This window comes from Mobula birostris, chromosome 25 (assembly GCF_030028105.1).
Source record: "Mobula birostris isolate sMobBir1 chromosome 25, sMobBir1.hap1, whole genome shotgun sequence".
NCBI classification, from domain to species: domain Eukaryota; kingdom Metazoa; phylum Chordata; class Chondrichthyes; order Myliobatiformes; family Myliobatidae; genus Mobula; species Mobula birostris.
The window spans coordinates 21521809-21549179 of NC_092394.1; the positions used below are offsets into that span (position 1 = coordinate 21521809).

The 27371-nt window shown below is 37.8% G+C and overlaps 1 protein-coding gene across 3 annotated transcripts in view; it reads right to left on the bottom strand.

Moving 5' to 3' along the window:
* Positions 1-27371, bottom strand: part of LOC140187838 (protein phosphatase Slingshot homolog 2-like) — a 145048-nt gene that overhangs the window by 53843 nt on the left and 63834 nt on the right. Inside the window, exon 1 of one of the 3 annotated variants that reach the window (XM_072243628.1) lies at positions 15051-15882. The exons of 1 other annotated variant lie outside the window; for it this stretch is intronic. In XM_072243628.1, the coding sequence (XP_072099729.1) occupies positions 15051-15178 (128 nt within the window). In that variant the 5' untranslated portion in view covers positions 15179-15882. Of the gene's footprint in view, positions 1-15050; positions 15883-27371 lie in introns of those variants that run through there. One more of the 3 variants, XM_072243627.1, reaches the window with a different exon arrangement.

Sequence of the window (27371 nt, forward strand, 5' to 3'; positions counted from 1 at the left end):
AAGAAACGTATGTTTCAGCGCTGGACTCGGGAACGGAAGTTCCTGAGTTCGATCCAGTGACAGATCGCTCCCGAGTTCGATCCAGTGACAGATCGCTCCCGAGCGTACTGTCCATCCCTGCCGGGTTGATGCAGAGGATCAAAAACCCAAAACCCCAAAACCCAATAATTAAACCACTGTGTTGCTTGGTAATAATTGTAGCTTTAATCGAGCAGGGCCTTTCTCATTTTATCCTTTAAAATTGTTCCGATCGTTGACCGACTGTAGCCTAACACTCTTCCAATGACCGATGGCATTTCACTCTTTCTGATCGCTTTATTTCCGCTTTATTTTTAATTACAATCGTGATTATTTTTGTGAACAGAAACACTGCGTATTCAGAACTCCGCCGCCGGGTCCTAATGCCCACCACACTAAGACAGGTTAAATAAGGTCTGGGGTTCCGCTGGGTCCTGAGATCCACCACATTGAAACAAGTTGAATAAGGGATTTGAGCATCCGCGCTTTTTGGTATCCACGAGGGATTGGTTCTGGAACCAATCTCTCGCGGATAAGGAGGGCCGACTGTACTTAAAACCAAGTTGTCTTGTTGATGAAAAGTTTAATTTTTACATAATTGAAACAGGAACAATATTAAAATGTTTTATAAATCATACCCTTATAATAGCTTGAACAAAAAATATTAGCAAAACCAAAATAATATTAAAAATGCTGGTATTAAATCAGCTGAGAGGTTCTTGGAACTCAACATTTCCTAATATATTGAGAAATTACAGAGATTGTGAAAGAGGGAAATGGGAATCACAATGACTAGAGACAAAGGAAATGTGAATTTTTGTTCTTTTTCGTAACAGCATACTCACAAATTTTAAGTTTGATTATTAAAATTACTTAGATTCAATAAATTTTAACATCACATTACAATAAACCTTTGAGATCTCTGGCAAATCATAATACTGCAATGTCAATTCTAAGATTTAAATTATAATGAAATGTAACTGACAGATTCAAGCTTTGACGTCATAACAGGTTTCATTTCCTTCTAATCCTACAGAGTTCCTGTATATATACTATTTCAAAAGGTAGTTGTGCTCTCCAAAATAAATTGCAGCAAACTGGCAGATGGCTGGACTTCACATGGGTGTGCACAACAGTAATATGGTTTGGCTCCTTATGACAAGGAAATTATCCGCAACAGTTAAAACAATGTTAAAAATGGAGTCAATTATTTTCCATAGTTTGACAAATCTGTCTGGCCTAGAACAGCTTTGAAGAAAAAGGAATATGATCCTATACCAGCTACTTGGAAAAACTACCCATTTTATTTTTTTCCTTCCTACCATAAAAGGCATGCTAATAAATGCCACATTCTTAAGAAAAAGTAAGTTACAGGTTCTTTCGCAAACTGTGAAGAAATATTTTGTCCCACCAAAACTTAACTAAGCCAATAGTGATTCAAATTTAGGATTTTCGCTATTCAACATTCCTTCGCCAAAGGAAACTTCTCTAATTTACTATTCAGACACAACTGAATAATTCTACAATGTTCCAAACAAGAAAATATATTTGAAACAATAGCCAAATCAGTAATATTAGAGTTATGAATTTGTAGGAAAATTGAAAAGGGACCTATTCTTTTGACATCAGATTTTACATTGCCACGCAGGTGTCCCTGGATTCTGCTCACCGCAACAAGCTAGACTACATGGGTAGATAATTTAATCCAGAAGTTCTACCATATTTAAAAATCAACCTCTTTCTGACCACTGTAGAGAAATGCAATTCCTAAGTTTTGTGGTCACAATTTGAGGAGTTGAGGAGGCTGTGTAGGAAAGGAGAGGGATCATTCCAAGGTGAAAGGGCCAAGAGGATGCAGACAAGATCATGTTTGTTCCAAGATATGCAAGATCAGAACGTGTTCATTTGTACTTAAAGGACCTGCCTGTGCAAGTGAGTGCAAAGTAAAAGAGAAGACTAATCTCCAATCACACTGGACCTCCTGGCCACCAGACAATGTGGTATATGGTGTGCACAGCCATTCCATTTAAAAAAAAATCATATATGGACATCTTCCACTCCTTACAATGGGACTTGGTCTTAGTCCCAAAGCACTGCCAAGTTTGGACAACATCAAGCTATTCTTCTAAGGACAGCAAAACCTATATGCAGATCTTACCCCAATATTTCAGTCGTGATTATGTAAATCATCATCCACTTTATACACTCAAGATAACAGTACTGTATACCAAAATGGCAGTGCACACTGAACAAAAATTCCTCTCCAGGAAAAAATATTAAAGAACTCCCATGATAATTTAAACACCAAGTTCCTCTCCTTAATGACTCATACTATTAAATTGATTCAAATTCCCTGAAGCAATTCCAGAGTATGGTATAAACTCCAAATAGAAGAATTGTGCTGGAAATGAATGAAGTCTTGTTTTGTCAGAGAAAAGTGAAAAACATTTGACACTCATATCTTAGTGAAACCACTCAAGGAATGAGGATACCAGTCAAAAATAAGCATTCAAATCCAAAAATTGATTTTTACACAGAAGTCACTCACTCAGCTGCCACTTTCCACAGAATACATATATTGTAACCAAGATTAAACTTAGCCATCCTAAATGAGGAGATCCAAGCCTCTGCCTTGAATTGCAGCAGTCCATATGATGACGGCATTCACACAGTATATAGACATTTTGATGTATGTTTGGAGTCAGATAGTTCAAACTGGGGAGGACAGATTTCTTAGTCTTAAAAGGCATGCTAGTGCCCATTTAATCTTCTGAATGCATTTGACAAAGCAAGTGTCCTCCCTCTAAGCATATAGCTATTGTAATGATTACTATACTGTATTGGAATAATGATTCAGATGCCCATTTTCATGGTTCAGAGATTAGTTCCAATGCTACCAGATCAGTTAGGAAAATTTAAGTCAACCAGATTTATCTGGAATAAAGCAACAGGAGTAGTTTGTGGATAATTTATTATATATTGGAATAACTATTTGTCCACCTTTGTACTCTTTGTTAAAATGATGCTTGAATACCTATTTTTAAAGTCAGTTCTTACAAATCTACAGAATTTAGTAACAAAGTATACAAACATGATAATAATAAACAAGTCAATCACAGGAACAAAATCTGCTACAATACAGAACTTGGAACTTGTTTACTGCACACACAACTATGGAAATGAGCAGAAAGGGAAGTTCATAAATTCAACTTGAACTGGCATGGTTTCAATGCAATTTGTGTTAAACCTCTTTGCCCTTTCAAGAACCCCCTGGGTTTTAAAGCTTTCAAACTATCAGATGATTGGTGGCTTTACTTAAAGGATGAAAAGCTACTGCCTTTTTATTTGATCTGTTGCACAGTTTGTGTGGTTCATGTGAACAAAGCAAATATCTGTTTGTCTGTCTGTGTCTACACTTCAATTTGCTGTATATTAATAAAACTAAGACTACAGATTAGGTAAAGTGATGAAATCCATGTCAAAAAACAACTATTTTGTCTGTCTCAAAGAATGAATGAAGTGCACTTATTTAATTGCAATTAATTTACTGCTCTTTTAAGTGTACTGTACCTATTCAATTTTCACATTCATTTAATATTTTTTAAAAAGGTCATTGTACAGCAGCATGTCAAAGCCAATTCTCTGAAAGCAGCTATTATTAACAATTTCACAATCAGGCTTTCAGGCAAACAAATACCACTCAAGAGTAAATGAGAACAGCCTCTTTAATCTTACTGAAACACATCTGCATTCATTCTACTCAGGGATTGGCATCAAGGAAATCCATCAGTGAAAAGGAAAATTCAAATACAGAGGCTTACTAAATTTATAAACTAAAGTTATCCAGTGATTTTTAAATTGAATTAATAGTTTTCAGAAAAGGTTTCTCAGGTGCAAGGACTGAAACAGGTAAAGACCAGAGAAATAAAAATCACATGTCTGATATAGATGAAAACAAAAGATCTAGACAAGATTTTTAAATATGTAAATATTTTTAAAACTAACTTTAGAACATGGTTTAACAATTCTGAAACAAAGTCTGGAACAATGCACAATTTAAGATCTTAAATATTGCATTTGTTAACACACTAATCAGTATGAATTTCAGAGTTCAAACTTTCTTTCTTCCCTTCAAGTTTTGCACCCTGAGTTGTATTAACCAAATGATCACTCAACAAGAAAGGCATTTCCCAATGACTTTAATTGAATTTACTCATAGAACACCATAGAACTATTTGCATTTTTGATGAGGATTAAAGAGACTAGAAGATTTAGGATTCAACCGAAGATATCTGATTTCTATTCCTCAAACTTCCAAGCTTTCATTTATTAGACATTGCCCTGAAGCAGCAAATATAAACACCAGATAGAAATACACAAAAAACTGAGACAACCTAGGGAAAGTATAAAATGCAGATGAATAGAGAAAGATAAAGACTGGAAACATACATCACTTCCATAACATACAATCAACACAGATTACTGTTCAACCAGTTGCTTGTCCTTCTAAATCATAAATTTAAACTGTGACAAATAGTAGGGAAACCAATGTTTCTTCTAGGTAATGACAAACTGATCACATGGTTTTAAACTAGTTCGTAACTGCAATATGTTTCGTGTTGCTATGGGAGTGTTCACTCTGCAATGACTAATTTGATTTCTTTCACAATTTAAATAGGACTATGCCCCACAGAAAGTCAGGGTAAAGCGAATTTCTCTCGGAACACTGATGCTGCAGATATAGCAAAGAGGAGCTCAAGTTCCCATAGGTTGTGATGCACCATCTCGTGGCAAACATTCAGCTGCAGGTGTTATCCAATACCAGGAGTCTTAAGGCCATGCACATGAAGCATACAGAAATGCTACATAAATGTCAGAAAAGGTACACCTAGTCACAAACTATCAGCTACTCACTGACATTTTTTTTTAAATCCCGTTCTGTGGAAGAGGTTGCACTTCCCACTTTAACTACAGTAGCCATTTCGGAGTCCACAAAACCACAGTAGAACAAGTCATCCTTATTCCCAAGGAACATCTGGAGGAAAGAGACCGTGACTGTGCATTATCACTATCTAAATTTTCACAAATAATATTAAAATGACAATCAAGGGATACTACACTAGGTTACATTCCCAATGATTAAAGAGGACAAAAAATGTTAGCCAGGTCACAAAATATTCAGCTAGGGTGTAAGAATAGAACAGATCTTGATGAGAAGCTACTGCAATTTAACCACTATAGAGTCACAGAGTAATATAGCATGGAAACAAGCCCTGCATGTCAGAACAACACTTTAGCAAAAGTAGACAACATAGGAAAGTAGTTTGGGATATTGTTAACTTTGCCTGGCAAATACTTGGTCAAGTTACAGATTACTTACAGTGGAACGCAAAAGTTTGGGCACCCCTGGTCAAAATTTCTGTTACTGTGAATAGTTATGTGAGTAGAAGATGAACTGATCTCCAAAAATCATAAAGTTAAAGATGAAACATTCTTTTCAACATTTTAAGCAAGATTAGTGTATTATTTTTGTTTTGTACAATTTTAGAGTGAAAAAAGGAAAGGAGCACCATACAAAAGTTTGGGCACCCCAAGAGATTTGAGCTCTCAAATAACTTTTACCAAGGTCTCAGACCTTAATTAGCTTGTTAGGGCTATGGCTTGTTCACAGTCATCATTAGGAAAGGCCAGGTGATGCAAATTTCAAAGCTTTATAAATACCCTGACTCCTCAAACCTTGTCCCAACAATCAGCAGCCATGGGCTCCTCTAAGCAGCTGCCTAGCACTCTGAAAATTAAAACAAATGATGCCCACAAAGCAGGAGAAGGCTATAAGATAGCAAAGCGTTTTCAGGTAGCCATTTTCTCAGTTCATAATATATTTAAGAAATGACAGTTAACAGGAACTGTGGAGGTCAAGTTGAGGTCTGGAAGACTAAGAAAACTTTGAGAGGACAGCTCGTAGGATTGCTAGAAAGGCAAATCAAAACCCCCATTTGACTGCAAAAGACCTTCAGGAAGATCTAGCAGATTCTGGAGTGGTGCTGCACTGTTCTACTGTGCAGCAACACCTACACAAATATGACCTTCATGGAAGAGTCATCAGAAGAAAACCTTTCCTGCGTCCTCACCATAAAATTCAGCGTCAGAAGTTTGCAAAGGAACATCTAAACAAGCCTGATGCATTTTGGAAACAAGTCCTGTGGACTGATGAAGTTAAAATGAAACTTTTTGGCCGCAATGAGCAAAGGTATGTTTGGAGAAAAAAGGGTGCAGAATTTCATGAAAAGAACACCTCTCCAACTGTTAAGCACAGGGGTGGATCAATCATGCTTTGGGCTTGTGCTGCAGCCAGTGGCACGGGGAACATTTCATTAGTAGAAGGAAGAATGAATTCAATTTAATACCAGCAAATTCTGGAAGCAGACATCACACCATCTGTAAAAAAGCTGAAGGTGAAAAGAAGATGGCTTCGACAACAGGATAATGATCCTAAACACACCTCAAAATCCACAATGAACTACCTCAAGAGGCGCAAGCTGAAGGTTTTGCCATGGCCCTCACAGTCCCCTGACCTAAATATCATCAAAAATCTGTGGATAGTCCTCAAAAGAGCAGTGTATGCAAGACGGCCCAAGAATCTCACAGGACTAGAAACCTTTTGCAAGGAAGAATGGACAAAAATCCCCCAAACAAGAATTGAAAGATTCTTAGCTGGCTACAGAAAGCATTTACAAGCTGTGATACTTGCCAAAGGGGGTGTTACTAAGTACTGACCATGTAGGGTGCCCAAACTTTTGCTTTGGGCCCTTTTCCTTTTTTGTTATTTTGAAACTGTAAAAGATGGAAATAAAAAAGTAATCTTGCTTAAAATATTAAAGAAATGTGTCCTCTTTAACTTCATGCCTTTTGGAAATCAGGTCATCTTTTACTCACTTAGCTATTCAAGTCACAGAAATTTTGACCAGGGGTGCCCAAACTTTTGCACAACACTGTATTGATTATATGCAAAAATGATTACTTCTATCAATAGACATGACAGTAAAATGTTAATAGATTGACAAGGAGGAACAAATGTAATATTTAGGTGTTGAAATGTAAAGAATAATGGTTACTAGAGTGTGAATGACAACATAAGTTTAATCAAAAATTTAAAATGATATCCTAAAGCACAAAGGCAAAAATTTAAATAGACATCTATCTGTCTCAGCATAGATCTTTACTGAACTAATTAGAAAATTTCACTGTGGTAGTTTATAGAGTTCAAATTGATGTTTGTGCTGTCTAATAATACATCAAGTACTTGATAAATAATGGAATTTATGCTGTAAATTGCAACATTGCTGTTACTGGTTTTTCATAAAGAAATTGAGGAATGTTCTAGCTAATATAGTTGAGGCCAGCCAACTAGGACATTGTAATACAGACAAAAATTCTCCAGATTCAGGAGCAAAATGACTCCCTTGAATATTTGCTATTTTAGTAACTTGCACATGGGAACATGGTCCATAAAAAGCATGCCCCAATTTATCTATTTAACTCTTTGTTAATAATGGCCTATTTAACTCTTTCAAATTGTATTGACAACTTACATGCTCACAGGTTGACTTATATTTCAAATCTCATCATTCAGTCAGTCAGTCAGCTGGTCTATGCCATGTTCATCTAGACCAGACTGACTATATATAGTTCTACAGTGTTAGAGCTGTATTTCTGAATATATGCTGAATACTCCTGTGTCTGAAAGACAAATTATCGCAGGCATAGTAATAATGAGGTAAATTTTTATCACTTTTCTGTTACAATCGTTGTTCTCTCTACTTTTTGTCAAGTCATTGATCCCTTTCCAACATTTTCTAGGAAGCAGATAAGGCAGTGTAACTGTAAACCCCAAGTTCAGCATTACTGTAAATACAATTCCAAGTTCAGCAACTGGCAAGCCATCAAACTACTGACCAGAATAATGTTGGTACTGCAGACCTATATTTATACTAAAAATGGAGTGCACAATTTGCACTTTTCCATAGGATACTTATGCCCATAATCCCTATAATTTCAATCTACAAATTACTTCAGAAAATCCCAACCCTCACTGGTGTCCCTTAACCTTGATTTATTTTGGGGTGTATAAATGACTGAATGACTGGCTCTGTTTTTCAAAGATGATCCCAAATTGCTCAAATTTGGCAGGTTACTTTGCTTTTCTATTTTGGGGTAGGTGGTCCAACACTGCTAACTTCGTTACACAACTTGCCAAAAAGTGATTGGTTGATAATGGTTCAATAAGAATGTAGCAGATTTTAACCAGCCAAAGGAACATCCTTTAATTCCAAAATGAACAGAATGTCATTCCCCTCATCCTGAAAGTTGCTATAATGGAAGGACATAATGTAGAGCAAATATGTAGAGATCATAGAGACATAATGACAGCACAACATTTAAAGCCACTCAGAAGTGTGAAACAAGCTGAAAACAGTCATTTGTATTTCCAGAGTATTCACTCTCATATAGCACTGCTGAGTACTTGCAATTTACAAAAAGATGTGCCGAAACCGATCTTATGACAGTCAAATCTGGCTTTTATTTGGAGACCAGAACTGTGTAAAGGTTTACAACTACATGGTGGATTTGGCAAGACTAGCAACCGTCTAAGAGAAGACTAGTGTGAAGATACATTATTATTCATAACTGGTAGCATAGTGTTTCCAAAGGTTAAGTGCCTGACTTTCAAGTGTCATTCAAGATATTTGCATGTAACCCATTAACTATATTAAGTTATCATATTAATGCATAAATCTTAAAATCTTTCCATTATGAAAGTCAAACTTAAATTTTGCAGGCATACATGCAACAATATTCTTTGTTATAAGAAGATATAACCTCTGCTATTAACTGTGACTTGAAAAGTCAGTGCATAAAATATGCAATCAAAACAATACACCAAGAAATACAATATTGAATGCCGTCAATATTGTTGGTACAAAGATATCTAAGCATAGCAACATTCATTTAATGATTAAATACTTTTTGCCTAGGTTACCTATAACAAGTAATTGCAGTTCAAACTGATAGACTTCCCTGCAATAGAAAAAGCTTTACTCAAGAACAAAAGCAAATAAAAACTAACTTATCAATGCTTTAAGCCCAAGGTTAGTTTCTTTCACTTGTGCTATGTCATTTCCAGTAAAAGAAGCAGAAAGGACACATACCAATTATGTTAATACATTATCAGGAAATTAAATTCTAAATTACTAAGTAAATAAAATTATTTTAAGAGTTGTAATTTGCTATTATTGAAACTCAGAGGCAAAAAAAAATCACTACATATTAAAGAAACCTTCAATCTCACTTGAAACTACTAATTGCACATTCAAAAGTAATAAGGTTTAGGCTGAGATTGTCTGAGCACGTTATTCACTTCCGTTTCCAGCAATACCTTTAATTTGATCTCCAACTATATCATCTGCAATTACTGAATATTTATCCAAAGAAACAAGCTATGGTGAGAGAATGCATGTATTCTCAAAAGTGATAAACAAAATAACAATCACAAATCTAAAGGTTATCTGAAAAAAAAGTATTTTACTGTGCTTTGCCTAGTCCAAAATGTAGCTCTAGTTTTACCTGTTTTGATGTTTAACTGGAAATCCAAACAGACAGCTCGCATCTGTCACATATATAGTTCACATGCAACACCCCCCCCCAACCTACCTGCTCAATTCAACGGCTCCCACTTAGCAGTTTTAAAAATTATATCCTTATACTTAAGTCATTGTTTGGTTTTGTCTTCACCAGGTCTGATTTCTTCCATGTCCTCTAATAAGCACAGAAACCATTCCTCCCCCCCCAGGCATTGGGTACTTCAGTGTTTCACAACTGATAACTGTGTCAATATCCTAAGCTCTGGAAATCCCTTCCTCCTCAGTTTCACTACTTCCCTGAACCTACCCTCTTCAGTACGCCTCAGAAAAATTATCCTTCAGTCAAATTGTGTTTCATAATGCTTCTGTTTAGTCCTCTAGTTTTAATGTTAAATGTTTAAAAGGTGGTTTACAGATAGTTGTTACTCAGACAAAATTTTGAGAAAGCACTAAAATCAGTTGTGGAACCCAGCCTATTCTCCCAAGGAAAATATTGACTCAAATGTCACTCAGACAATACACAGTTTATTTTTGTTCAATGCCACTACCAAGGATGGAAATGGGCTAAAATGTTACAAAGAAGTATGTCTGTCTGTCTGTCTGTCTAGGTACCATATCCGATGCGGACTTTGGTGACCATGGTTTTCCATATAGTTCTATCCTTCATTTTTTGGATGACTTCCATTTCCTTGATGCGTAGCCACCTGACTATGCTTTTGATGTACATAAGCCGAGGTCTTCCTCTAGGTTTACTCCCCTCAATCTTTCCAGAGAGTATGAGTTTTTCTAGTTCATCTTTCCGCATGATGAACTAGAAAAGTATAGTTTTAAAAGTATACTTTTTTAAATTATGAATTAATACAGATGTTTCCACGAAATAAACCACTGGCAATCAACAGCTTCAAGGGCTATATGGCAAAATTTATCTTTCTGGAACTGTCATAGTTCATGAACAATACCTCAAGATTGGGGGAAAAAAAACCTGAATTAAAAATGAAAAAAAAAACAGAAATGGAGCATTCTCCATAGTAGTAGCCAAGGAAGCATCATAACACATTTATTACGGATATTGCCTAAAATGAAGAAAAATAAAGGTTGGGGAAAGTCATCTTGCTACTTTAATTTGTTAAATCTCAATCCTTGAGAAAACAGCTATTCAAGAAAATAAAACAAATATTAGAACTATTTGTGGATGATTAAAGAATCTTGTCAATTCAGAACCAGGCTGTATAAACCAAATTGTGCAATGAATTTGATTTATTTACACTGATTCATACAGACACGAAAACCTTCATAAGTGTGAAGGTCAAGTAATTATGGGACCATGGCTGTCCAATCTGATTTTGCTATGGAATCAATCATGCCACCTGAGCAATTCCAACAACATCTAAAAGTTGTGTAATATACAGTTGTGTAATATACAACTCGGCATTTCATTTTCAGTCATCCAATGTTTTCAAATCATGTACCAACAAATGCAAAACCACCTCACCAACAGGGTACAAAAACAGTAGAAAACAAATGGTGACTACACTGCATGTTTTCCATTGCTAGATTAATCATTAAAACTAGCCCAGAGGTACTGCGTACACCAGTCGTACAATACTTAAGGCATAGCTATCATCCTGCAGAAACATCATTCAAACGTGAAACTCAAACCAATCAAGCACGTTTTCTTAAACAGCAGATTGTCCTCAATTTTCTGCACCTCAAGCATTGAAGCATCTCTACAGCTGGATTATTAAGTCAATACTACCATCTCTGGAGATTCTGACATGCTCCAAAGTGGCAAACAGATTTTAGAATAGATTTGCAATGCAGCAGCACCACTTATTCCTTGGGTAATCTAATGTACAGATTCCATGTCCATTAACTGGCAGCTGGAAGTGTGCAATTTAAAAATTGATTATCAAACAAGAGCAAAGCCAAGTTTACCCTGAATCTGCTGTAAAAACAAACCCCTGCACTTTGGGAGCCACTGCTGTTTCTGAACCACTGTAAAGAATACTGCAAATGCCAAATAAAGAGGGACCAAGGTCTTTCAATCTTTGAAGTTGCTACAAGATGGCAGCAGCTTCCTCACAATGCTACCATCTATGAAGCGCTGGTATCCAGAAATGCAGTTTTCAATGCAGAATGCCCTGTGTTTGTACCATTCCAATTGTAAGATTTTGTCTAACAGATTTTCACTTTGTTATTCTTTAATAAAATAAATGAAAATAGTTCGCTGAAAAAGAATAATTAAAGGGTGAGATATCAAGGTTCATGGAGTTAGGGCCATAGAACACTGAAAAAGGTCTTTAGCTCACTACACCACTGCAATCTCGAGTCCTGATCTATACTAATCCCATTTACCAGTACTCAGGCCATAGATTTAGCTATTCAAATACGCAAATTAGATAGTTTTTAATATGGTATGAGAATACCTGCCTCCACTACCTCCTCAGGCAGTGTGCTCCAAATTACAATCACGCTCTGCATGAAAGACTTAAAATTCCTCAGATTCCCTTCACTTTAAAGCTATGCCCTCTGCTTCTATATGTGTCTGTTACAGAGAAAAGTACCTTTGCCCTTCAAGTTAGTGTATTTCTATCAGGTTCCCCTCAGTGTTCTCCACCCTGAGTAAAACAAATTCAGCCTATCCAATCACTTTGCAATTGAAATGTTCCATCCGAAGCAATATCTTGATAAATCTGCTCTGCACTTTCAATGCCATTATACATGTCCTATGATATGACAACCAGCATGTCACACAATACTCCAGCTGTAATCTAACCAAAGTACTATAGATGTTGATTTACGAAAAAGACATCAATTCACTTTCTCATCATTGGTCTTTATTGATATCAGTCTGGCTGAAGAGGAAGCATTTAAGATCCAAGACTAATTGTGTACTCAATCCCTGGACAGAAGCAGGGGGCAGACAAAATAACTGCAATTTTCATTTTTTTGATAAAATATCTACTTAAATTTATACCTATTATATTATTTTATGTGTTTTTGGATTACCATGCCTATGTTATTCTTTGAAGAAACGTGTTAAAGAACCTCACCCTTCCTTCATTTGATGTTAATAGGATCATGCACTTTGAAGAAATTGGCCACCAATTTTATACCAAACCGTCACCAAAGGCTACAATCAATGGATCACTTTTGGAATATAAAACTCTGAGACGCAACAGGAACATGATCAGTTCCATTCAACAGTAGGTTCATTATTTAATGTTCAAGACCCAACATGTCAGTTAATAATGTTACATCACATTCAGAATACTAGATTAGTACAGACTTCTTTTAAATATCAGCAACATGAACACTACAAGCAAAATACACTGGCAAAGCAAAGAAAGAAGTGCAGATAAAATCTGCACTGATATAGCCCACAATTTAAAACGCCCATTAGTACTCAAGTAGGTCAAACAGATAAAAACATACTCTAATAACTTCAATCACAGATGGACTAACATTAGTTCCAAATGCAATAAAAATTCTAAAACTTCACCACTATAGAAACATTCATGTGTCAGTATGTTGGAAAGTGGTCATCCTTTAAACAAATGTAAGTATGTTATACAAGAATTCATTCCCTTGCTCTTAATCAATCTGAAGGGAGAATAGCGTGATTTCAGGTTCAGTTTTTCTTGATGCTAAACTGAAGATCCAAGTTCAGAGGCATCATGTTCTTTATGTATATCTGAACAGACAATGTCAGTAAAAGAACTCTTCAACATTAAGATCTGTAAACTCATAACTTGCACCAGCAACTTTCTCCCAAGTGCATGCACTTCTCATATTGCTGGATAGAGAAGGCCAACTTCTTGCATTCCAGCCATCTCCTGGCCCAGCGGAAACCTAAGACCAGTTGCGTACTGACAAAAAGAAAGTGAAAGGATTATCGCCAAAAATTGAAGGAATAAAAGAATTAAATTGTTGGAAGTTACAAACCTGTGTCAAAATGATGTAATAAAGATCAGTGATTTGAGACTCACAGCAAGAAGAATGAGACTGAAGCCATACTTGGACATTTCTGCAGTACAATAATCATAAGTATATACTGACAGAATAATAATAAAATACCACAGAATACATAGAAGGGACAATGCAAAATCTGCACAAGGAAAAACCATGCTTCAGCATGTGTCAAGAATTACACTATGTTTTCAGCTCACGTTTAATTACAGTATCCAAACTCACTCTGGTGGTGGTAGCTAGCTGTGCAAAATATGGATATCAGATGCTGGTGACATAAATAGATATCAAATGCTTCTATGTAAATCTAGGTTACTGAGAGGGCACTAATGAACAAAAACAAAACGCGTTTACAAAGTGCCTTTCAAGATCTCAAGAGATTCTCAACACTGGTGTAGCTTGCATATAGCTGGATCCCAGAAAGATGATAGCAACAATGACTTAATGCTAAGGAAAAAATACTGCTTAGGAAAAGAGAACAACAACCAAGCTTTCTTCCATTAGTTGCAGAGAATGTTGCCTTGAATAATCCCTAAAACATATGCAAAGTATTCAAGCTAGATTACACTTTTGAGGTATTTTTGAAGCCATGACCACTTGATTCTATCTCAAGGTTGTTACTACTGATCAAAACCCAATGCCTGGATTGCAAACAAAACAAATAAAAGAACTTTAATTTCAAATCAATTATGATAGAAGTAAAACCTTCCTAATCAAAGAATGAGAAAATCTAATCAGTAGTAGGGTGCTATTATAAATGTCCTGACTCAAGAGCACCAAAAAAAATGGCCATTTAGATCTTTCATTACGGTTAGGACCATACTGTTGCCAATACATAGCCATTTGGACAATAGGCAATACATCCAAATTAATTTACTGGCCATTATAATTATAACACTTTCACACAAATCATTTACTTCAATTTGAGGAGACAAACAATTATATCCTGAATACATAAATTCACTGTAGCTTGGCTGTACAAGATTAATTACAGAGCTGACTGGGGTGGGGAGTGATCTTACCCTTTTCTAGAAATATTCCTGCACTCAAGAACTGGGCTTTATTGATCAGGTCAAGTGGGGTTCATGCCAATAATGAAAGTTCAACTCAAACAGAGCGACTTGTACTGAGAAGTAGCATTTTGGAACTCTCACGTTACAATGACTATATCAATATTTCATATTTAAATAAAATCCGATCGATATGAAGGCAAAGATTATTGCACACCCGGAATAAAACCTAGCCAGCAGATGTGTAACAGAGGGGTCAAATATAAAGTTCAGCGCTGTAAATAACCCAATACAGAAGTACAAGTGCGTTTTGCAAGTAACAGTTCTTAAGTACAACTAATTTACACTTCGTATGCTGCTGGAAATGTTGCTTAGGAATATCAAATCACAGAGGCAACCCATCTATACTTACAGAAAGTTGATTTCATTCTGTGAAATAACCGCATTTTCAGAGAAGTAGGGGGTCATCTTCACGCCATAGCAAGAACACCAGTTCCCAGTCTCCGCTTTCCCTTCACTCAAGATAGTGTCCAGAGTCATCTGGACGTGTATATACAATTAAAACTAGCTGCAATCAATTTCGAAATCCACCCGCTAAAATGAGCGCATATACCACGTAAAATTCAGACGAGAGATTACTACTTATGGTAGGTTTGGAGGTCAAGTCGTTCGAAGGAGTTAACAGATAAATTGCATCCAGCAGGCTAACCAAGTAAAGCTGTTCGCATCGTGGGGATAGAGTCGGAGACCAAGCTGCACCGAATACAGCGAGAAGTCGGGACCCGGTATCCGTAGGCACAGAACGAGCACTTGCCGAGTCAACCTATACAATCCTTCGCGATACAGTTTATAATAAGGGGAACACACCCAATTCAGAATTTAAACGGAGATTCACACTTTGTCTCTGCAGCTTTCGAGAGATTAGGCTGAAACAACTTCCAATTATAAAACTAGAGATTTGAAGTTAGGTTGTCTAAGCACTACCATCCCCGTCCTCCCTATGCAAAGCCCACGCTGAACTGACAACTTATCAGCTCTGGTTTCCTGGTCAGCTGCTTCCGAACAACAGCGCACTTCCTCCATAGGGCCGGGGGTACGCCCAAGGGGTTATAAAAAAGCCAAACCAGAGTGCCACAATCCCATTAAATCGCACCGGCTCAATCAAACTCCGACTATTTCCGAGTATTTTCTAAAAATATTCCTTAATAACTAACATCTTGGATAAGATCTATTTTCCTCAGCAAGTACTTGCTTAATATTTTGTTTGCACACCCTATCGAAAGCGTTTTTACGCAACTAACTTGGAACCAGGATACCTGCAATACGTAAGCATTAATTAACCCATTAAATAATTTGCTTTGAGTGAACAACGCTTTAAAAACAGCATTTTTTTTTGCTTACTGCTTATCTGACCGCATGTGTTGGACTACCTAACAATAGATAAACATTATCTCTTTAACTTGTATCTATTTTTCTACACTTATTTAATAACTCAGCTATGATTGGTAATATGCCTTTCCTTACAAAGAATATAGATGTGAAACTAACCCTTGGCATAGTACTGAATTTCACTTATCATTTTGCAAGATGTTGACACTTTTTTAAATTGACTTTCCTAGAAGTGTGATGAGCAAGGCTTCTGTGGCTGATAAACAAGAATGCAGACTTGAGTTAATAGTTAATTTATAGTCTGTGTTTTTTTTGCCATAGCACTTACTGAAGCTCATAGTTGGACCTGGTGAGTTTCTAAGGAGGTGGTGTATTAAAATAAATTCTAATCACGAATATCAAACAAAACACTGCAGATGCCATAAAATACACAGAAGTGTGAGTATGAGTGAGAGAGAGAGAGAGAGAGAGAGAGAGAACAAACCAGAACAAAAAAACAATATTAAGTAGACAAAACGGAAGCAAAAGTAGACAATCACTTTGCAGCACCCAAGTGCAGTCCACAGTAGTGGCCCAAACTATCAGTTGTCTGCCATCTGAATTCTTTATTCCACTTTCATTCTGACCTATCTGCTGGGGGCCTTCTGCAATGTTATAATGAGGACCAATGCGGGTTTACAGCACCTCATTTTCCATCTGTCTACAGATAGAAGACTGCAATAGTCTTCTGGTCTCAATCATGCAATCTTGCTTTACTCTGTGTGTCCAACAACCATTCACAAGACACAACACTGACAAACAGGCATTTTGTGCTTTAACTGACACAGTAATCAATTTGGTCTCACTCATTCAAAGGTATACCTTTTATTCCAAACATCCATCCTTCCCCCACTCTCATTTTCCCCTACCCCAGTTCGATTGAAATCTCAGAAATGGTGTGTTAACCATTTTTCTTTCCAAATGTACTATCTGACCTAATGAATGTTTCCAACACATTTTATTTTTATTCTGTACTTTGATATCCATTTAAACTACATAGTATGATGTGATGTTTTATATTATGCTCATTGGTCAACAGATTTTGGCAAAGTAGTATATGAACACAAAGTTCACCATAAAATAATCTCATGTAGGATTAATGACGTCACATCCTGACAGGAAAAAGATAAGTCACAGCATGCTTGCAGACTAAGGGTGTGGCAAGATCAAGAACTCTGTGCTCTTGCAAAACACACAAAATATAGAATTTCATGTTTATGACATTCAGCTTGCACAGCTGAAGATTACAGAAGATCAACTGCTGATAAATTAACGTGTTGGAGGTACTTAAGATAGTATAAAATCAAGAGTTCCTGAAATAACTAAGTTGATATCAATGATTTTACTCAAATAGAAAAGAATTTTGGAAAGACTTTGCAGAGTAGATGCTGTGAAGATCTTTGCCTTGATGGGGAAAATCTAGAATGAGAATTAGGGATACTTTCTCAAGATGAAAGGTTACATTTTTAAGAATAGGATGTGAATTTTTTTTTTATGGCTGCCATGAATCAGAGCAGAGAATTCTCGCTTTTGTATCATTGTGCTGAGATAGATTTCTGGAGTAAAGGAGAAATGAGAGTTTTTGAGATCAGGCAGCAAATTGGAGTTAAGATCCACCATCAGATCAGCCACAAAGTCTACTCCCACTGCTGCAGATGTTCCCACCTGCTTCAAAACGCTGACATTTATGCCAGTGCCCAAGAAGTGCAGGGCAAGTTGCCTCAGTGACAATCACCTAGTTGCATTCACATCTACTGTGATGAAGTGCTTTCAGAGGTTGGTCATGTGAAGTACAGAATCAACTCCTGGCTAGCAAGGACCGGGACTCGCTGCAATTTGCTTATTGCCACAACAGGTCTACAGTGGTTGCAATCTCACTGGCCCTCCACTCGGCCTTGGACCTTCTGGTCAAAAGCAGTAACTACCTCAGGCTGCTGTTTTTTGATTACAGCTCAGCATCCAACCATACCCTCAGTTCCAACCAAAAAGCTCTAAAACCTGGGAAGCTGTAGCTCCCTCTGCAACTGGATCCTTGACTTTCTGACCAGGAGACCACAGTGGATCAGAAATAAAATCTCCTCCTCAATGACAATCAAGAATGTGTGCTTAGCCCACTGCCCTACTCTCTCTACACTGTGACTGTATGGTTAGGAACAGCTCAAACACCACCTATAAATTTGCCAATGACACATATGTTGTTGGCAGAATTTCAGATTGTGACACGGAGGCAGACAGGAGCGAGAAAGACAGGTGGCTGATAAACTACAACTTTGCACCAGGTCCAGTTTCTTGGGTCTGATCCATTCTCATCTCCATTCATCGACTACTAATGAATCTATCTTCAATGCCTCCATACAACCATCTCTGTATCACATCTTCTAAAAAAGCTTTCAAAAGGAATTTTTCGGTTATCTCATCCATTGTTCACATTTTTCCTAGAAATGTGAAACAATAAACAAGACCAGTGTGTTCTTAGCAGAGAAACTAGACAAAAATTAAATGATAGGTTGACCACGATTACACTTTCAGTCAACTTAAAGTAGTATACAACCATGAAGTACTCACTGAAAAATGGTTTCTATTTTCAAGTCCATAAATAAGTTCAACATCAGTTTTAAAAGTTATTTAGAGTTTGTTCCAAATGTTGCTTTTAAGACTGAACAGAAAGCCCCTGCACAAACAAACAAATAGGTGGAAAGAAGCAGCATCACACAGAAAATGCTGGAGGCACTCTACAGGCCACAGAGCATCTATGGAAAAAAGTACAGTCCACGTTTCGGGCCGAGACCTTTCATCAGGACTGGAGAAAAAATAAGATGAGGAGTAGATTTAAAAGGTAGAGGAGGAGAGGGAGAAACACAAGGTGATAAGTAAAACTGGGAGGGGGAGATGAAGTAAATAACCGAGAAGTTGATTGGTGAAGGAGATACAGGGCTGGAGAAGGGGGAGTCTGATAGCCGAGGATAGAAGGCCATGGAAGAAAGAAAAAGGGGGGAGGAGCACCAGAGGGAGGTGATAGGCAAGCAAGGAGAAAAGGTGAAAGAGGCCAAAGGGGGTGGGGACTGGTGAAGGAGAGGGTGAGGGTGGGGGTAGGGGCGGGGGCGGCATTACCAGAAGTTTGAGAACTCAATGTTCATGCCATCAGGCTAGAGGGTACCCAGACGGAATATAATGTGTTGTTCCTCCAACCTGAGTGTGGCCTCATTGCAACAGTAGGTGAGGCCAAGGATTGACATATCAGAATAGGAATGGAAAATGGAATTAAAATGGGTGGCCACTGGGAGATCCTGCTTCTTCTGGCAGATGGAGCATAGGTGCTCAGCGAAACGGTCTCCCAATCTATGTCAAGTTTCACTGATGTACAAGAGGCTACACTGGACACAGTATATGACCCCAACAGACTCACAGGTGAAGTGTCACCTCACCTGGAAGGACTTTTTGGGGCCCTGAATGGTAGTGGAGGAGGTGGTATAGGGGCAAGTGTAGCACATGTTCCACTATGTAAATCCATGACCTTCACTACTGTCGCGATGAGGCCACACTCAGGTTGAAGGACCAACACTTTATATTCCATCTGGGTAGCCTCCAACCTGATGGCATAAACATTGATTTTTCAGACTTCTGGTTATGCCCCCCCCCCACCCCTCACCCTCTCCTTCACCAGTCCCATCCCCTTTTCTCTTTTTCACCTTATCTCCTTGCCTGCCCATCGCCTCTCCCCTTTTCTTTCTTGCATGACCCTCTATCCTCGCCTATCAAACTCCCCCTTCTCCAGCCCTATATCTCTTTCGCCAATCAACTTCCCAGCTATTTACTTCACCTATTCCCCTCCTGGTTTCACCTATCACCTTGTGTTTCTCTCTCTCTTCCCTCACCTTTTAAATCTACTCATCTTTTTTTCCAGTCCTGCCGAAGGGTCTCGGCCCGAAACGTTGACTGTACTCCCCTCCTCCCTACCATAGATGCTGCCTAGCCTGTTGAGTTCCACCAGCGTTGTGTGTGTATTGCTTGGATTTCCAGTATCTGCAGATTTTCTCATGTTTGAAAGAAGCATAATGTTCTTTTCCCTTTTTCATTATATGCTTGTCCAACCTGGTCTTATATGCATTTAAAGCATTGACCCCAGTCACTTTCTGTGGTGAAGTTCCATATTTTCACTATTAATTGGTGAATTGAGAAGATGAAATTAATTTATTTTTCATCCAGAGGCTGATGAATCTTTGGATTACTCAAGACTGAAGGCTCAACTACTGAGTGTATTTAACACAGAGGGATCAGTAGATTTTTAAATATTAAGGGAATCAAGGGATATAGGATTTGTGCAGAAAAATAGACAAAGTAAACAAAAATAAAAAAAAACAGCCACAATCTTTTGAATAAGTGGAACAAGGATGACAGCCCAAATGGTCTGCTCCTGTTTCTTCTTCCTCTGGTCATATTTTTGCTGTCTCAATTTAAAGAGATGTACAAGTGAATTAAACATAATGGGCTGCCATTCAACAGTATGATAGCACCTTGCACATTAACTTTAGGATGATGCCAGAAAATGACCACCTTACAACTCAAGTAATATATATCTACAAATCTAAAAACTTCTAAAGACTTATAATTCAGAAACTTGTCCCTACTTCACTGACCTGACCACCTATCATCTTCACTCTGAAACCACTAATTGTTTTGCTTAAAAGAGAGAAAAAAACATTCTAACTAAGGGAATTTGCACCACAAGTTTGGAACTGTAAACTGCAGCCAGTGAGAACTGGGTGTAGCAAATTAACAGCATATCCTATCATAAAACATTCTTTTAAAAACTCATAATTCATACACTAGCTATTGGTTTGAAGGCAGGAAAGGGAAAAATAAAGATCCTGGCCTAATAAATAACAATTTTATGGAAATTAATCTGTAGATTTGATTCAATGTCAATTTATTTCATGGATTTCTAATACTTTACTCAGTAATGTTCAGGGAAACAATGTACCATTCAGGAGAATTATTAGTGTTAATCTGTGTCAAAGCTATCCAAAGAGATATTTTATGGTCAATTGATGTAAATACTACTTTGGCTAGTGCAGGATCTCAGTGCTCTTAACTGGAGATAAATCAGCCAAGTTCATTGGCCTTGTTCATTTTCCACTATCCTTTGCAGGAAAGAATATGTATACCAACTGAACTGGAAAAAAAACATAACCACTTCCTAAGAAAGGAAAAAAAATTCCAAAAGTGAAAATAAATGCATTATTGAAATTTAATTGGTCTAGTGAAATTCTTACTGATCAGTACAATTAGACACATTTCAGAGACCTGAATTTACGTGTATGAGAAGTGACTGCTGCAAGATTAAACTTAACTCATTCAATTATTGTTGCAATAAATGAACCAGTGTAAGCAGGTGGTTTCCCCATGGTTTTTACCATCTGTTGGGGTCCTAAATAAGCACTGAGATCAGATACTACCTACATGAACAACAGGTGATTAACTGTCTTCTGAAATAACAGATTTGTCCCCAAAAGGCATTTTGCTGATAAAATGTCATATTTGAATCATAGAATATCCACCATTTGGTATGTCCATCAATTTATATTCATTGAATAACATCTCAGTAAGGCCATCTCAGAACCAAAACTACCTTGGTACCTTTTCCAAAAAAGTAACTGCTTAAAAACTGCAGAGAAATAGTGAATTTCTATACTAGCTTCGAAATTAAATTGCTAAACCAGAGCACAATTACTCCTGGTTCTCCAAACATTCCATTAGATTTTTCAGAGTTGCATGCAAGCTCCTCTTCGCTTTTTGTCCAGTGACCACTTTGCTATTTCTTTATTTTTCACCAGAGTCAATTACTGTTATTTGATGTAAAAGTAACTGAGGAGATGAATTTGAGAAGTATACAACTCAGCAAATTTATAGTGACAATCTAAGGTCAGGTTAAATGTGGTGTTGGCCATTACTCCAATTACAAATTGACTGTACATTTGTGAATTTGAAAACAACCACTTGGGAGTTACCAAAAGGAAAAAACAGCTAATGCTGGAAACTCCTGTTTATTGGAAATATAAATCCTAAAATGTTGGCTTATTTACTTTCTCTAAATGCTAACTGACCAGCTAACGTAGAATATACCATGGATTGAATTAAATTAATCATGGTCTACAGCAAGGTTTCTCATCCAGGGTGCCAGGTAACCCAAGGATTTCGTGACAGGTCATGATTTTAAAGATAAACCACTTTTTGAACTTTTTTTATGCTAGCACTCACAGTGGTGGGTAGTGTCTGAGCAGCCCTATTAGCAATCTCAGCCCAGTATGGTAGTGTGTAGTAGGACAGTGTTTATTTGGTTGAGTCCATTCACAGTTTTTGACGCGAGATAGGGGAAGCCACTGATAATTGGTGGGCGCTGTATTGCACGGAAGCAAGGATGGCTGGCTGATAAGGAGCGTGAAGTGCATTTTCTGAGCCTTGAATGGACTTGCCCAACTTGGGCTGTGACATCAGCCTCTCCCTCCTGAACTACCTCCTCCAACTTCCCCTTGCGTGCTGCCAACTGACTTATGGGAGCAAACAAACTCTAACAGTGTAGTAGAAAATTGGAGGGAAATTTTCATTTCCAAAGATGGCCCAATGTGACAACTTTTGAAGAAGAGATGTAAGATGGAAGAGGCGGTTTCTAGGCCTTAGGCCTACGGACAATTCTGATAAGCTTAATGATAAAGAATTACAACCAGCTGAGCCATTTCACTGCATTACTGCAACAACAGACACAAAAAGGTCCACCTTTACAATAAAAGCTACTTATCAATGAATTATAATCTTCTGAGTCATTTCACTGCACGAGTGCAACAACTGACATAAAAAAGTCTGTCTTCACAATGAAAGCTACTTATCAATGGGTTTTACCTAGACAGGTGATCCAAGCTGTCCTGTTCCATTGTGCCCAGTCTGTGGCAAACAACTTACAAACGTAGCATTAAAAAATACACTTAACTACAAATTACAGCCATAAGACACTTAAAAGTCTGACGATGTCTGACGAATCTCATAGAATTTTTTGAGGATGTAACTAGTAGAGTGGATAGGAGAGAACCAGTGGATGTGGTATATTTGGATCTTCAGAAGGCTTTTGACAAGGTCCCACACAGGAGATTAGTGTGCAAACTTAAAGCACACGGTATTGGGGGTAAGGTATTGGTGTGGGTGGAGAGTTGGTTAGCAGACAGGAAGCAAAGAGTGGGAATAAACGGGACCTTTTCAGAATGGCAGGCGGTGACTAGTGGGGTACCACAAGGCTCAGTGCTGGGACCCCAGTTGTTTACAATATATATTAATGACTTGGATGAGGGAATTAAATGCAGCATCTCCAAGTTTGCGGATGACACGAAGCTGGGTGGCACTGTTAGCTGTGAGGAGGATGCTAAGAGGATGCAGGGTGACTTGGATAGGTTGGGTGAGTGGGCAAATTCATTGCAGATGCAATTTAATGTGGATAAATGTGAAGTTGTCCACTTTGGTGGCAAAAATAGGAAAACGGATTATTATCTGAATGGTGGCCGATTAGGAAAAGGGGAGGTGCAACGAGACCTGGGTGTCATTATACACCAGTCATTGAAAGTGGGCATGCAGGTACAGCAGGCGGTGAAAAAGGCGAATGGTATGCTGGCATTTATAGCGAGAGGATTCGAGTACAGGAGCAGGGAGGTACTACTGCAGTTGTACAAGGCCTTGGTGAGACCACACCTGGAGTATTGTGTGCAGTTTTGGTCCCCTAATCTGAGGAAAGACATCCTTGCCATAGAGGGAGTACAAAGAAGGTTCACCAGATTGATTCCTGGGATGGCAGGACTTTCATATGAAGAAAGACTGGATGAACTGGGCTTGTACTCGTTGGAATTTAGAAGATTGAGGGGGGATCTGATTGAAACGTATAAGATCTTAAAGGGATTGGACAGGCTAGATGCAGGAACATTGTTCCCGATGATGGGGAAGTCCAGAACGAGGGGCCACAGTTTGAGGATAGAGGGGAAGCCTTTTAGGACCGAGATTAGGAAAAACTTCTTCACACAGAGAGTGGTGAATCTGTGGAATTCTCTGCCACAGGAAACAGTTGAGGCCAGTTTATTGGCTATATTTAAGAGGGAGTTAGATATGGCCCTTGTGGCTACGGGGGTCAGGGGGTATGGAGGGAAGGCTGGGGCGGGGTTCTGAGTTGGATGATCAGCCATGATCATAATAAATGGCGGTGCAGGCTCAAAGGGCCGAATGGCCTACTCCTGCACCTATTTTTTTTCTAAAAGTGCTGATTATTTTAAATGGCTATTGGAATCCCAAAACAAATAGTGTAAAGCTTTTGTTAATAAAGTCAGTCAGTAAAAGGACTCAGGAAGTAAGTTATTTAGTAGGAGAACTTAATACCCAGAAAAGGAAAAGTTACACAGTTGGTGAGAACCTAATAATGCCAGCATGTAAAATTATAGCGGGTAAAATACTAGGACAAGATGCAGTACAAGAAATTGAAATGGTTTCATTCTCAAACAGTATGATAAATCAATGTATTGATGACATGTCAAATGATACTGAAGAAGTTTTGTGTGATAAACTGAAAAACAATAGCTTCTCTATCCAGATTGATGAGTCAACAGACTTGACCAATAAATGTCATATTGTAGCATTTGTATGATTTGTAAATGATTGTGAAATTCCAGAAATCTTTTTCTGTTGGCAAGAGCTGCCCGAAACAAGCAAAGGCCATGATATAGTTAATGTTTTGTCTTCATATCTAGAAACAAAAGGTCTGCCTTGTGGAACTGTTTTGGCATCTATACTGATGGTGTCCCATTAATGGTTGGCTCCATAAGAGGTTTTGTCTCTCTTGTAGAAAAAAGAAAATCCTTATGTTGTCACAACACACTGCTTTCTTCACATAGAGGTGCTAATGTCAAAAACCCTTGGCAATGAAATGAAAAAGGTGACGATGATGCTACAAAAATGGTCAACTTTATTACAAAGATCAGTTCACTTGAGAATGTTTAAAAAACTGTGAAAATTAGGACAAAGAGCACACCAATCTCCTGCTACATACAGAAAACTGATGGCTTAGCAAAGGAAGAGTTCTCAACAGGGTGATTGAGCTGAAAGGTGAATTGCAGGAGTACTTTCAAGAACATAGTAGGCCAGATTTTGCTGAGTGCTTTGAAAATGAAGAACGGCTACAGAAACTAGCCTACTTAGCAGACATTTCTCATCATATGAACCAGTTGAATAAGTCTCTGAAGGCCCTGAAGAAAATGTTTTGACTTCAAGTAACAAGATTCTTGGATTTAAAAAGGAAACTGAACCTTTGGAAAAATCATGTTGCATAAGGAAATCTTGAACTGTTTCCACTGCTGCTTGGGCTTGAGAGTAAGAAAGGATTGAGTCTTATTGAAAATCACCTGAAAGAACTGCAGAACAAAATTGAACAGTATTTTTCCTCCCTTTCAACATAAGTGTTTGAATGGGTGAGATATTCTTCCTCTGAATCTTCTATTCAGCCTGAGAACTTGACTTCGAGAGAAGAGGAAGAACTTTGTGAGCTGCAGTCTGATCATGCACTCCAGATGAGATTTACTGACCTGCTCCTGCACAAGTTCTGGATTTCTGTGAAAGAAGAGTATCCTGCCATTCTTCTCTAATAAGCATCAAGAGCAAGGATAGAAATCATCTCATTTCAGTTGAAGGTGAAATCCGTGTAAGCATCTCCTCAAGTTTGATCCAGAATTGAGTACTTGTGCAGCAAAAAACAAGCACAGGTTTCACATGCTAGGCCTATATTTGAGCCTGATCATGTCACCTAGTCAGAGAATGTTTTTCCCAAAGGCTTGTATAAAATTGTGCTTAGGCTATATTTTTATTCATATTGCTTTGGCTTACGGTTTTTAGTAACTTAATTCAACATTGTCAATAAATTTTCATGTTGTAAATAGCATTAATTAAAATCAATTTACAACCTTTATTTAAATTCAATCTACCAAGCCTACTTTTAGAAAATGTAAATCCCATTTTGGCTTAAGCCAGTTATTTAACAGAAATTTATTATGTTTGTCTTATGAGTTTTTAAAAGTTTTAGAAGGGAAAGAAAGAGATTAATTTCAAGAAAGGTAAGCTAAGCTTAACTACCTGTTTTTTTTTCAATAAAGGATGGCTAAAAATTCATTCTCTCCTAAAAAGCATTGACAATTATTTTTGGATTATCATATCTATAACTTACTGATCACGCTAACATACCGTGAGCTGTAGATACAATAATTTTTACTCAGGGGTTCCCTGAGACCTGAAAATTGTTTCAAGGATTTCTCCAGGGCAAAAAGGTTCAGAAATACTGGTCTACAGTATATAGTACTTTGTATTCGGCCCCCCAACCCTTTGTTCACAGAAATGAGTATTACAACCAGGGATTTTGATCAATTCAACTGAGAACTTTTAGTCGTGAATTACATGCTCCTTTTTCTCCACAGTAGAGCCCAAAATACAGGGAAAATTGTAAAGTATGAAAAACTAAAAATTCAAAACCTGAAATGTCAGCAGTTCAAAAGTATTCATCCCCCTTTACTCAGTACTTAGTTGAACCACGCCTTGCACCTATTACAGCCAGCATTCTTTTTGGATAAGTCTCTATCAGCTTTGCACAATGTAGTGGAGCAAGATTTGCCCATTTCTCTTTGAAAAATTGCTCAAATTGGCAGCAGTGGACAGCAATCCTGAGGTCTTGCCAGACATGTTTGATCGGGTTAAGGGCAGGGCTCTGACTGGGCCACTCAAGGACATCAATTTTCTTCATTGGAAGCCACTCCATCGTTGCTCAGGCAGTGTGCTTTGGGTTATTGTCCTGATGAAAGATGAACTTCCTCCCCAATTTAAGCTTTCTGGCAGAAGCCAGGAGGTTTTTATCCAGAATCTCTCTGTATTTATCAGCATTCATCTTCCTATCAATCCTAACCAGTTTTACAGTCGCTGCTGCTAAAAAGCATGCCCATAGCATGATGTTACCTCCACCATACTTTACAGTAGGGATCGTGTTACCTAAATAATGTGCAGTATTAGATTTACTGTATGTCTCATGTACCGTTTAGTGTTGAAGCCAAAAGGTCTCATCCGACCACATCTTCTTCCACATCTTTACAGTATCTTCTAAGTGACACTTTGAAAAATCTTTATCAGCAAGGATGTGCTTTTTTTTTTAGCCAAGGCTTCTTCTTTGCCACTCTTCTATAAATACCCTACTTGTGCAAGGCCCTAGAGATTGTGGATCCATGAACTTCTTCTCCAGTTG